Source organism: Arachis duranensis, chromosome 10 (genome assembly GCF_000817695.3).
Source record: "Arachis duranensis cultivar V14167 chromosome 10, aradu.V14167.gnm2.J7QH, whole genome shotgun sequence".
NCBI lineage: Eukaryota > Viridiplantae > Streptophyta > Magnoliopsida > Fabales > Fabaceae > Arachis > Arachis duranensis.
The window spans coordinates 91,934,308-91,946,804 of NC_029781.3; the positions used below are offsets into that span (position 1 = coordinate 91,934,308).

Genomic DNA, 12,497 nt, shown 5'->3' on the forward strand with positions numbered 1-12,497 from the left:
CGCCACCAAAACCTCCACCGGCTCCGCCACCTAAGCCACCACCACTCCCTAGTCCACCTCCACCACCAAATCCAGCACCACCACCAAAACCACCACCTCCCCCCAACCCTCCACCGACACCAAATCCAGCACCACCACCAATCCCACCTCCTCCAAACCTTCCATGCCTAAACCCTTTCTTGAACAAATGAGGTGGAATTGGACGGATCAAATGCTTGTCATCGTCAACAAGTTTCCTTGCATCAGCAGCAAGTGCAACAATAATAATAACGCCCAAGCAACACGAAACCACAATGCCCTTCGAAATAACAACTCTCATTGTAGCAAAACCTGATATAATAAGAGAAAAGAAGAGTCTTAAGATTTATTTACCCGAACAATGCGTGTTGGTGCAACAATGAATGAAATAAAGTGTATATATATAGTGAGTAGCGTCAGAAGCTTCTTCTTCTTCTTTCTTCTTCTTATTCTTGTTGAATCAAAATTACGCAACTGCCATTTTAATAAATGAGGCTGAGCTGGCATCGGCTGAGGGATTTTAATTCATCCAACCGTTCCCTTCTTCCATACACGCTAAGAAATGAAGACACTGTTTGGAGTCTTCATAGCACGGTTTTGACTTTCGCCATTTCAGATGTTACTTTCTTAATTACCTGTTTAGCCTGATCTTACTCTACCGCACCAAAATAATAACAATTATACCGTTATAAAGGGTAAGGAGAACATAAGAAAAAGGATTTGTATGTATTTCGGTGGTGTAAAATTTATACAATATAAAAAAAAATATTTATATATATATAAAAAATTAAAATAATAAAAATTTAATATTTTATACCGCACTGGAACGCCGCTTCCACAATTATTTGATGGCACCACCAAAACCAAATTCGTAAGCACCACTAATTAACTCCCACCCGCACTAAACCATTTATATGCTTCGTTATTATTTTGAGAAAATATCATTTCCCTCCCTACTAAATGTTAAAATGACACTCTTCTCCTTTTCATTTATAAAATGGATATTCCCTTCTCTTATAACTTTTAAAAAATCTCATTTTTAATCTATTTTAAATTTTGTGTTAACTACTTTATCTATTTTTCAAAAAAAATTATTTTTTATAAAAATACCCTTTAACAAAAATTTTATTTTTTTATCATTAAATTTTACTTACCAAATAATACCTTTTAATAAATTATTTTAGTAAGCAAAAAAATTATTAACAAAAATTTTGGTAAAATCATAATTTAATAATTAAAAAATTATTAAAAGATATTTTAAAAAAAATAATTTAATTATTAATTTTTTAAAAATATTTTAGTAAAAATTACAATTTAATCAATAAAAAAATTTATTAAAAATATTTTAATAAACAAAATTTAATGACAAAAAATAAAATTTTTGTTAAAGGATATTTTTGTAAAAAGTAATTTATTTTTTCTTAAAAAATGAATAGTTAAAATTGGTTAACACAAAATTTAAAATGGATTAAAGAGGAGGTTTTTTAAAAATTATAAGAAAAAAAATGTACATTTTACAAATAGAGGGGATGAGAGTGTCATTTTAGCATCTTTTAGAAAAGGAGAGTGAAATTTTCTCTAAATTAATAGAACGGGTGCATACGGAACTACCTAAAAAAAGTGCAGACGAAACTGGCAGAAGGAAGCACCGAAAAAATTATTGAAAGAAAGTGCAGACGAAATTGTCACAAAAAAACACAGACGGTACTGCCACAAAAAATGCAGACAAAAACGTAAACGGAACTGCCACAAGAGTGGCCAACTGCCAAAAAACTGCTGAAAAGATTGTGAACTGCCGAAAAATTGATGAAAAGTGACAAAGTGCGAAGAGATGGCAAACTATCGGAAGGTGATAAAAAATATATAGTTTCTCATGCGAAGAGATGGCAAACGCTCGCGCGCGCACAACGTTATATATATAATATATATAATTTTAATATATAATATGTATAATACATGTAAAATAATTAATAAATGGTTAATAATATTGATCATATATAAATTTTTACTTTAATTTATGTTATGTATGTGATGATGATTATATAAATTTTAAAATTTTATTTTATTTATTGGATTTTAATAATTATAGGGACGGGACGGGTTAGAGTTCAACGTTTTACTACCCGCGGATAAAAACGGGACGGGTTCTAGGCAGTTTGTTGTACGGCGGGGCGGGGTCGGGTAGAGCAAAAATCCGCCCTTATCCGCCCCATTACCACCCCTATACGCATGCACATTTGCACAATTACATTAATGATTGATTTTAGTGGCAAATCTTTGATAAAATTTTTGATACAAATATTATTTTTAAAATAATAATTACTTAAATAAATATGAAAATATTGAAGGTTAACCTTTTTGTACCCAATAATTAGTAGGTACTTTTTTCTCTTCTTTTTAATATTTGTTTATTTGCTATTTTATTGATAGATTAACGACTTAAAAATTTAGTTTTTTAACAAAACCGAACAAATATATATTTTTAAATTTTAATATATTGAATATATTAATAATATATTAGAAGTGTCAAAATTTTATATTTTAATTTTTTTCAACCAGTATATACTTAATACACTATTTAGCTATCTACCAACTTTTAATCTGTTATAACATTCTCCTTTTGTTTTAAAATAATTACCCCTTTTACATTTTTTAAAATCTTAGGATCTGTTTCTCACTTTTTAAATATTAAATGTATTCATTAAAATAAGAGTAATTACTCAAATCAGTCTTCAAGAATTTTAAAAATAAATATTTTAGTCTTTTAAAAAAATTAATATACAAATTAATTTTTAATACTTTTTTTCTTTAAACAAAACAATTTTTCTCTATTTTCTATTGTGACTCACTAACGGAAATCAAATGCTGAGTTAGCACGTAAACTCACACACATGACAGTTAAGTGTCCATGTGCGCGATGAAAACAAAACAGTATATAGCGTTAATCGACAAAACAGTTCCTGGCCTTCATTGTCACTCACCACCCTTTACTCTTAATCACCTTCCTTATCTCCACTCCCCCCTGGCCGGTACCCACCACCATTTAAAAACAATGCCTCTCTACTGCCGCACCACCCTCCATCACCTTCCCCCACCACCCTCGCATTCCCTGCCGTTCACCACCCACACATCCTCTGCATCAAATTCTCTCGTCAACACTGGCAATACCATTGAAGCAAGAGATAAGGATTGGGCTCGCAGACAGCAATACTAAGTCATGACTCGGCTGCCTTCGTCTCCTCCATCAACAGATTCAGCTTTGGTTCTCCGTATTCTCTTTTGAATCGCGCTTGTGCTTCTTCTTCTTTTTTTCTATCGGATTCGTCATCGTTTTAAGGGTAGATCTCGTTAAGATTTTTTTTGAGACTAGCAGTTTCGTTCTGTTCTTGGTTGGTTTGTCTTTGTTTTTGTGCTTTTTCTTCTTCTTATGGGATTTGAATTCGGAACTGTTGGAGTTTTTGCTGTTGGTGATGGCACAACAACTGATTCGGGTGTGTGCTATCTTTTGGTGCTAGGCTTGCGGCGGTTGCTGTGGCAAGGAAAAAGAATAGAAACAAGCAAGGGGGAATGCTTAGGGAAGAAATCGAGAGGGAGAAAACCATAGCATTGGAAGTTGAAATCGGAAGAAATAACCCTGCACAGTTAATGAGGAAAAAGAAAAACGAAAACAATGTTCTTTCAATGATGAAGGTGAAGAGGATAGAGGAGATAGAGATCTAGAAGGCATATAAGAGTGAGAAGTTGATATTTTGCTAGGATGAGGCGCAGCCGTACATGCTGGAGCAACTGATGGTTCTTGGGAGGGAGAGTGTGGGGACCACTTACAAGGTAGTTCTTAATTCGCGACTGATCCTGATGGTTAAGAGAGTGGACACCAAGAAGACAGTAGCAATGACGATTAAGAAAATAGAATTTTGCTTACGAGGACGGAGACTGTGTTGTTCTTCTATGATGTTTGTACACGTTATTAGACACGTTAGAAACTAAGCGTGCCATTTTAACTTTTTTCGTTCGCCTCAAATAGAGAAATGAGTTTGTTGACTATTTTGACCGTCAAAAAAATAATAAAAATTAATGTGTATATTAATTTTTTTCAAAAATTAAAATGTCTACTTTAATTTAAAAATTTTCAGAGAAAACTAATTTAATTAATTACTCTTAAAATAATTATATACAATAGTCATTTTCTCTATCCATAAAATTTTGGCAAATTAAAGATTCACCATATTAGCATTTAACTTCTGACGACAATATTTGGCAGAAAATCTAATAGTAGTAACTAAAATAAAAAAAATTTAAATATTACTGGATAAACAAAAATTATAAAGACCAACATACAAGGTAAAAAATTTATTAAAACTTAGAATTTTGTACAATTTATTACCAAAAAATTATTGTGGAATGAAGGGGTATATCTTCTCATCAATACTGATTAAATAAATCAAGAAACAAGAAATAATATACTAACTCGTGCTTTTGTTATTCACACACGAGAAATAATAGTAGCTATAGCTCTCTGATATTAACATAAATTTTTAATTTTTAATTTCAAAAACTCATACTTCGGATAAAATAATAAAGAAGCCGTACTTTTTTACTATATACCCAGCAGCAAAAGTTTCGGTTTTGATTCAGCATGCATATGGTTTATTTAATATTCAGTAGTAGATGCATGTGTGGATTTTATTTCTAATAAATAAAGGTTCCTTTAAAGAAGCGTGTGATAAAGACACTGCCAAATGAAAAAATGTCAAGGTCAAGTTGTTGTGAGATGATATAATATGAAAGAGTATTTATAGATATTAAGAGAATTTAAATAATAAAAATGTGATATTTTAAAATAAATATTAAATATGTTAAATAATATTATATAATTGATTAAATTTATCGTAATTATATTCTAATATATATTATATATGTATATTAATATTAGTCACTAAAATTATTTATTAGTATAAAATATATATTAGAATATAAATACATAATAAAAATATATTCAATTACATATATATTATGCACAAATAATATATTAGTAATTAATTTTAATAATAAATTTTTGTGTATAATTATATTTTAATATGTATTTTACTTTAATAATTAAATTTAGTAATTAATTTTAATATATATTTAATATAATTAATAGTGTAACAAAACCGAACAAATATATATTTTTAAATTTTAATATATTGAATATATCAATAATATATTAGAAGTGTCAAAATTTTATATTTAATTTTTCTCAACCAATATACTTAATATACTATTTAGCTATTTACCAAATTTTAACCTGTTATAACATTCTCCTTTTGTTTTAATAAAATAATTACCCCTTTTACATTTTTTAAAATCTTATGATCTTTTTCTCATTTTTTAAATATTAAATGTATTCATTAAAATAAGAGTAATTATTCAAATTAGTCTTCAAAAATTTTAAAAATAGATATTTTAGTTTCAAAAAAATTAATATACAGATCACTCCCTAATATTTTTCTCCTTCAAACATAACAATTCTCCATCCATTTTTGGTCATGACTCACTAGCGAAAAATGCTGAGTTAGCACGTAAACTCACACACGTGGCACTTAAGTGTCCACGTGCACAATGAGGACAAAACAGTCTCTGGCGTTAACCAACAAAACAGTTCCTGGCCTTCATTACCACTCATCACCCTTCACTCTTCACCTTCCTCATCTCCACTCCCCATACCCACCACCATTCAAAAACAATGCCTCTCCGCCGCCGCACCACCCTTCATCACCTTCATCCACCTCCCACGCATTTCCCGCCGATCACCACTCATATATCCTTTTCATTGAACTCTCTTGTCAACACCTGTGACGCCATTGAAACAAGAGCTAAAGATTGGACTCCATAGACAACAATACTGAGTCATGACTCGGCCGCCTCTGCCATCTCCATCAACAAATTCAACTTTAGTTTTCTCTGTATTCTCTTCCGAATCGCATTTGTGCTTTTTCTTCCCCTATCGGATTCAACATCGTTTTGAGGGTGGATCTTGTCAAGCTTTCTTTGGGGACTAGCGATTCTGTTTTGTTCTTGGTTGTGTTTGTCTTTGTTTTTGTGCTTTTTCTTCTTTTTTTGGGATTTGAATTTAGAACTGTTTGGGAATTTTGATGTTAGTGATAGTGGCACGGCAGCTGATTCGGCTGTGTATTGTCATTCGGCGCCGGGATTGCGGCGGTTGCTATGGCGAGAAAGAAGAATAGAAACAACAAGTGGGAATGCTCGGGGAAGAAATCGAGAGGGAGAAAACGACGGCGTTGGAGGTTGAAATCAGAAGAAATAACCATGCACAATTGGTGAGGAAAAGGAAAAACAAAAACGATGTCCTTTCAATGATGAAGGTGAAGAAGACAGAGGAGATAGAGAAGACACAAAAGAGTGAGAAGTTGATATTCTGCTACGGTGAGGCGCAGCCGTACATGTTGGAGTAGCTGATGAGTTCGTCGACAGAGCTTCTTGGGAAGGGGAGCATGGGGACCACTTACAAAGTAGTTCTTGATTCGCGATTGATCCTAAGAGAATGGACACCGGAAAAATGGCAGCGATGACGGTTAAGAAAATGGAATTTTGCTTACGAAGACGGAGACTGTATTGTCCTTTTATGATGTCCGTACACGTTATCAGACACGTTGGAGACTAAGCGTGCCACTCCAGCTTTTGCCGTTAGCCTCAAATAGAGAAATGAGTTTGGAGACTATTTTGACTATTGGAGAAAGGAAAAGTATGAGGAACCAATACTCTTATTATACAATGCATACAATAGGGGTGTAATTGAAATTAAAATTTAGTTATGGGTTACGAGGATTTAATTGAAATTAAATTTGAATTATGGTTACAATTATTAATTATGAAGATTTACTCATTTGAATGGTTTAAAAAATTAGGATTCAGTTTGACAATAACATGAACCATGATCATTCCTATTTGAGCGGCGCCGTCAGTAGCAAGGACGCAACCCATATCAGCCGACGTTAATATCTCAGTTTCTCACTGACTCGTGTGTGATCAACTATAGTCTCTCCCGGAGAAGTCGAGTTCCGCACCGATGAACGCCCATAAGCGCATTCCGAGCGTGTGACTCCTGCTGGCGGCACCGCATCACGTCCTTCCCTGCGTGTGGCTCCTCCCGTCGTCTAATCGGTTTATTCACCATACAAGTTAAAAGAGTTAATAGTGTCTCTGTTTTGGAACGTTCATCCACCGCGTGCCAGTGAGTTGATGGCGTGTAAGGTGAGAATGGTTTGTTTAATATATCACCATGGATGCTTATTTATATATGTATTAGATGTTCATCTTTGCACAGGATATGAATGCGTTAATTAGTTAGGGATTAGTAATATGCAAAATTGAACACGCATGTATAGGCAATGTATTTGGTACACGAGATGAGTGGTTAGTTTAGAGGCTTTCCCCCATGAAGTGCTTGATGTATACAGTATAATATTATTAGTTCATTATATTGTGAAATATAATAACATAAAACTAACTGGATTGGTATTGGTAAGTCTTTTCTTGTAGATGTAAGGTGAATAGAATAATAAGAGTTATTCATGATTAGATTCCGAATACATGCATGAGTATAAATCATAGATGCCACATGCATTAAAAATGCTAATTTAGTGACATTAGATTCATAAAGTAGGTAATGATATAATAGGTTAAATAAAATAATAAATTCAGTTTCTATCAATATCGATGCATTTTTTCCTAATTAATATGGGTAGAATAATGCGGTCCAGTTATACATCTGTATCATTATCTATGGAGTTTGGTGAGGATTTTGTTAAATCTCATTTGCTAGTTGATTATTTAAATAGTTTACATGAATCTAGTTTTCGGTGTTTTTTTTGTGATTATAGGCCATGCCAAGATTGGATGTTACTGAGGTTGGAAGTGAAGAAATGGATACTTGTTACGAGGTTTGCATTTTAGTTTCGTCCTGTATTATGATGCTTGGGACAGTAACCATCTTGAATGTACATTTGTTCGTTTATTTTGCGATTATAGGAGATGCCGCTTTTGGATCTCTCCCAGGTTGGAAGTGAAGAGATGGATCCTGGTCACCAGGTTTGTTCTCAAATTTAATTTTTTTCGGTGTCTTGAAACTGTAGGGTTGATTTAAACATTAACGTTTTTGTTTTTGTTTTTTTTAAATTTGATACTTAGGTACCGGATCATGATGGCCTTCGGGAAGATGAAATACCTTGTGTTGGAATGCGGTTTGATCAATTGCAAATGGCTCACGAATTCTATGTGACATACGCAAAGAAAGTCGGGTTTGCCACTAAGATACGGACGACAACCTGTGATAAGCTCACAAATCAACCCATTAACCAAGCTATTCACTGTAATAGGGATGGGTTCCGTGTGTCTCGTGTCAAAGCGTCAACGCGGAAGAATAGGATCTCAGCCGCTGGGTGTAAGGCAAGGATATACGTGAAGTTTGACAAGGAGGCGCATGATTGGGTTTTCTTCAAGGTAGAGCTGAGTCACTCGCACCCATGTTCAGCGAGGAAAGCGGTGCATTACCATGAGTATAGGCAGCTGACCATGCATGCGAAGTGCGTGATCGAGGATAATGATGAGGCTGGGATTCGACCAAACAAGACTTTCCTAGCTTTGGCAAATGAGTCTGGGGGCCCATCTAATCTGGGATACTCAGAAAAGGATTTACGAAACTATATTACAGCTAGGCTCCGAACCAGCAACGTCAACGTTGATGTCAGGGAGATGATGAACTATTTCATGAGAATGAAGGACATCAATCCCAACTTCTTCTACGCGGTGAATTTGGATGATGACTGTAAATTTCGGGGTGCAGTATGGGTGGATGCAAGGTGTAGGGCGTCGTTCGAATATTATGGAGATGTTGTGTCACTTGATAGCACATACAGCACAAACAAGTATGGAGCATTTACTATGGAATTATTTTTCTTTATTTTTTTTTCATAGTTTGGTCGTGATTGACGTTTGTTTTTTGTCGCTGTTTTTGTATGTAGGCATGGATTACCGTTTGCGTCCTTCGTCGGTGTCAACCACCATGGTAAGTCGACCATCCTTGGTTGTGCTCTCCTTGGAAATGAGGAAATCCCAAGTTATGAGTGGGTTTTCCGCCAATGGGTCAAGTGCATGGGAATTGCTCCACAGCGGATCATCACCGATCAATGCAAATCCATTTTTCGTGCAATAAAAAATGTGTTCCCCGATACACGCCACCGGTGGTGCATCTGGCACATTACGAAGAAGTTACCGCACAAGCTTGGAGGTTATCGCCGGTACAGAGAGTTGTATGATGAGTTCAGTGATATTGTGTGGAACTCTCGAACCGAGCAGTCATTTGAGGATAACTGGTATGAATTAATAGACGAGCACAACTTACATAACAACACATGGCTGTCAGGTCTGTTAGTGTACACTTATTTTTTGCTCGATGGTTGAAATCTTTTCGTTAGGTGGCTATATATGATTTAATAAGAAGTTTTTTTTTCTTTATGTAGACCTCTTTGATGATCGACGCATGTGGGTCCCAATATACTTCAAGGGTGAATTTTGGGCTGCCATGAGGAGCACGCAAAGGAGTGAGAGCATGCACTCATTCTATGGAAATTTCTTACACAGTCGGACTAGCTTGGTCCAATTTGTTCACGAATATGACAATGTGCTTGGAATTAAGGAGCAAAGGGAACTGGAGGATGACGCAGCAGACTCGAGGGGGGTTATCCCTTGTGCAACGACCTCACCTATGGAGAAACAATTTCAGCTCTGTTGTTGCTGAAGAGGGGCCAGGTGCATGCATGAAGGTTGAAGAGGAAATACCAGTGAATGAAGCTATTCTTTGCATTCCGTACGACGTCCACTTCGAACGATCCACGCAGGAGGTTCGTTGTGAGTGCAATCTATTTGAGAGTTCAGGAGTGTTATGCTGTCATTGTCTTGCAGTCTTCCATTATTACAAGGTGTATAAAGTACCTAATCGATATGTTCTCTCTCGTTGGAGTAAGAACATAAAGCGCAAGCATACTTATGTCAAGAGTAGTCACGATGTCAGCCGGTCGGATGAGAGTCATATTGCATTCAGGGGACTATGTGCACACTTCTACAATGTTGCTCAGGATTTTGTAAACGATGACGAAGAAACGGCCTTGCTTCATGCTGCTCTAGAAGAAACGAGAGCTAAGCTGACTGCTCACCGTGCCAAGAAGAGATCCGAGAGTGTGGCGGACTCCCACAACAATATTGGCTCGACAAGTTTGAATGTTTCCACAGTGATGGACATCCAAGCCCCATCGAAGGTCAACACAAAGGGCCGCCCAAAGAGTAAGAGGCTCGGCGCTGCCCTGGAGAAGTCAATTAAAAAATCTGCCCGGAAGAGAAACAAGCCTGACCCACCGGTAAATGTGTCTATCAACATCAACCCAGTATCTTTATTTGGTATTGTACTATGGAAAAAGTTAACTGTTGACCTTTTGTTTTGTTAACCAGGTGGTTTGTCCGAAGCCAACTCAAGATGTAAGATTCGGTGGTGTTGTAGGCCACGCTGATCCCGAACAAGTTGGTGGCTTCATGTCTTTGTTAAGCTCCTTTAACAAAAATTAAGATTTGTTATACAGCCCATTATTTTCTTTTTTTTTAAGATTAGTGGAACAGGCTGGTTTCATGGCTAATCATATAGGTTTTAAGTTGCTATGCAGTTGATCAGAGAGTAAGATTGGATTGCGTACATGAAGCATGTTAATGTCACCCGAGTGAAACCTTTTGCGTTATTTTATTCCAATGAATTGAAAGCATACTGAATTTACATCATAGTTTTTATTTTACTTTGGATTATCGGTATTCACCCTAAACATGGTTGGGTATCCATGGGTATTTCATTGTCCAGCGATTTGTTGTTTTGATTAATTTCTGACCAAGTTACAATGGATGTTCATTACACTAAAGTATAGGATGTTTACTCTAACTGTATTCAAGGATGATCATTCATCATCTACTCCAATATGCACACACATGCATACTTTACTAAACAAGTTTAATAACCACATGAATCTAAGCTGCAAGAGAAGTAAAACATTATATAAAAAAATCTTTACCTTTTGTCTCTACACTCGGGGGTGACTATAAATTGTTGGAATTTGGTTAAGACTTCTAATCAAATTTAGAAATTACAATTTCTTATCAATGAGCGGATGTTCATTTTCACCCTTCGAATGGATTTCTTTTGTAGTTACTTTACTAAACAAGTTTAATAAGCACATGAATCTAAGCTGCAAGAGAAATAAAAAATTATATAAAAAAATTCTTTACTTTTTGTGTTTACACTCGGGGGTGACTTGAGATTGTTGGAATTTGGTTAAGACTTCCAATCAAATTTAGAAATTACAATTTCTTACCAATCAGCGGATGTTCATTATAGTACGTTATAGGATGTTCAGTTTGATTATTACAGTGGATGGTCATTGTCCCCATAATCCAATATGAATAAATATGACTACTTTACTGTACAGCATTGATAAGTCCGAGAAGCTAAGCTGCCAAAAAACAAAGACCCTTACCTGTTAACGTAACCAACATATCATTTTAATGTATACACTAAAAAAATTCTAACCGGAATCATGTAACTCTAATGTGCAATAAATAAATCCGTAAGCATATCATTAGCAAGTATAATAATCACTATTTGGTAGTTTAATTCACTGGATCTAAGCCTAAGTAAGCAACTTCTTCCTCCCTTTGCGCAGTTCCCCCTTCGGTAATCCTTCCGCACGTTCAATCAATGACCTCGTGCTAGGTGCAGTGTATGGTGAACTAACGTCCTTCTTCTTGTTCCGTGGTGCATTGCGCCGAACAGGTTTACCCTTTTCCTCCAACAATGAAATAATCTGGTGAATCAATGCATTGTGTTGGCCACAAATAATATCCAGCATCAACTCCATCCGGTGTGATCTGAGTGAATCCTGATAGAACATTTATCAGGCGATTTTGTATTACGAACCGTTACATTGATATTCATACAACATGAATAATGAAATCCTAACAAATGTTTACAATAACAAACCTCGTCCCATGCGTAGAGTTCATGCTCTTCTGTCCACCTTTCCATTAGTTTAATAACGCACATGCCACAGTCAAAGCTACGGAAAAATAAAACACTATCACAATTAGGAAGTCAAAAACCTGCTACGTGCTATCCCACATTAGTCAAAGAAAACTTAAAAATTCTCAGTTTTAGGTTATAATTTTTTCTCACTTGTTCGGTTGGATTGGGACCTTGGCATAGGAACGAGCTGGGCCGTACGTACTCCGAACGAAGGCAGGAATCGCAATGCTTGCCATATCCTCACATAGTCTCCCCTGAAAATCATGGAACGAACAATCTCGAATAACATGCTATCGTATTACATAATATAGCTGTGTACTAAATAAAATAAGTACATCATATTACCACAAGTGCATCGAGC

At 35.4% G+C, this 12,497-nt stretch overlaps 2 protein-coding genes across 2 annotated transcripts in view; one reads left to right on the forward strand and one right to left on the reverse strand.

Moving 5' to 3' along the window:
• LOC107470833 (glycine-rich cell wall structural protein) overlaps window positions 1-3,189 on the reverse strand; it is a 4,087-nt gene extending 898 nt beyond the window's left edge. The window contains exons 1-3 of the mRNA XM_016090257.1: window positions 3,104-3,189; window positions 2,142-2,239; window positions 13-330 (exon numbers count right to left, since the gene is read on the reverse strand). Coding sequence (XP_015945743.1) covers window positions 13-330; window positions 2,142-2,239; window positions 3,104-3,189 — 502 coding nt within the window. The remainder of the gene's footprint in view (window positions 1-12; window positions 331-2,141; window positions 2,240-3,103) is intronic.
• A 396-nt stretch (window positions 3,190-3,585) lies between these two features.
• Window positions 3,586-10,638, forward strand: LOC107470834 (protein FAR1-RELATED SEQUENCE 6-like). The gene is made up of 9 exons (XM_021134071.2): window positions 3,586-3,708; window positions 3,775-3,846; window positions 7,902-7,961; window positions 8,050-8,109; window positions 8,209-8,945; window positions 9,042-9,442; window positions 9,540-9,757; window positions 9,843-10,433; window positions 10,525-10,638. The coding sequence occupies exons 1-9, from the start codon at window positions 3,586-3,588 to the stop codon at window positions 10,636-10,638; spliced, it is 2,376 nt and encodes a 791-aa protein (XP_020989730.2).
• The last annotated feature ends 1,859 nt before the right edge of the window (window positions 10,639-12,497 follow it).

Coding starts and splice junctions, on each gene's coding strand:
- LOC107470834 (XM_021134071.2), top strand. CDS start 3,586: ATGCTTAGGGAAGAAATCGAGAGGGAGAAAACCATAGCATTGGAAGTT. Junction 7,962..8,049: donor AAATGGATACTTGTTACGAG/GTTTGCATTTTA, acceptor TTGCGATTATAG/GAGATGCCGCTTTTGGATCT. Junction 8,110..8,208: donor AGATGGATCCTGGTCACCAG/GTTTGTTCTCAA, acceptor TTTGATACTTAG/GTACCGGATCATGATGGCCT.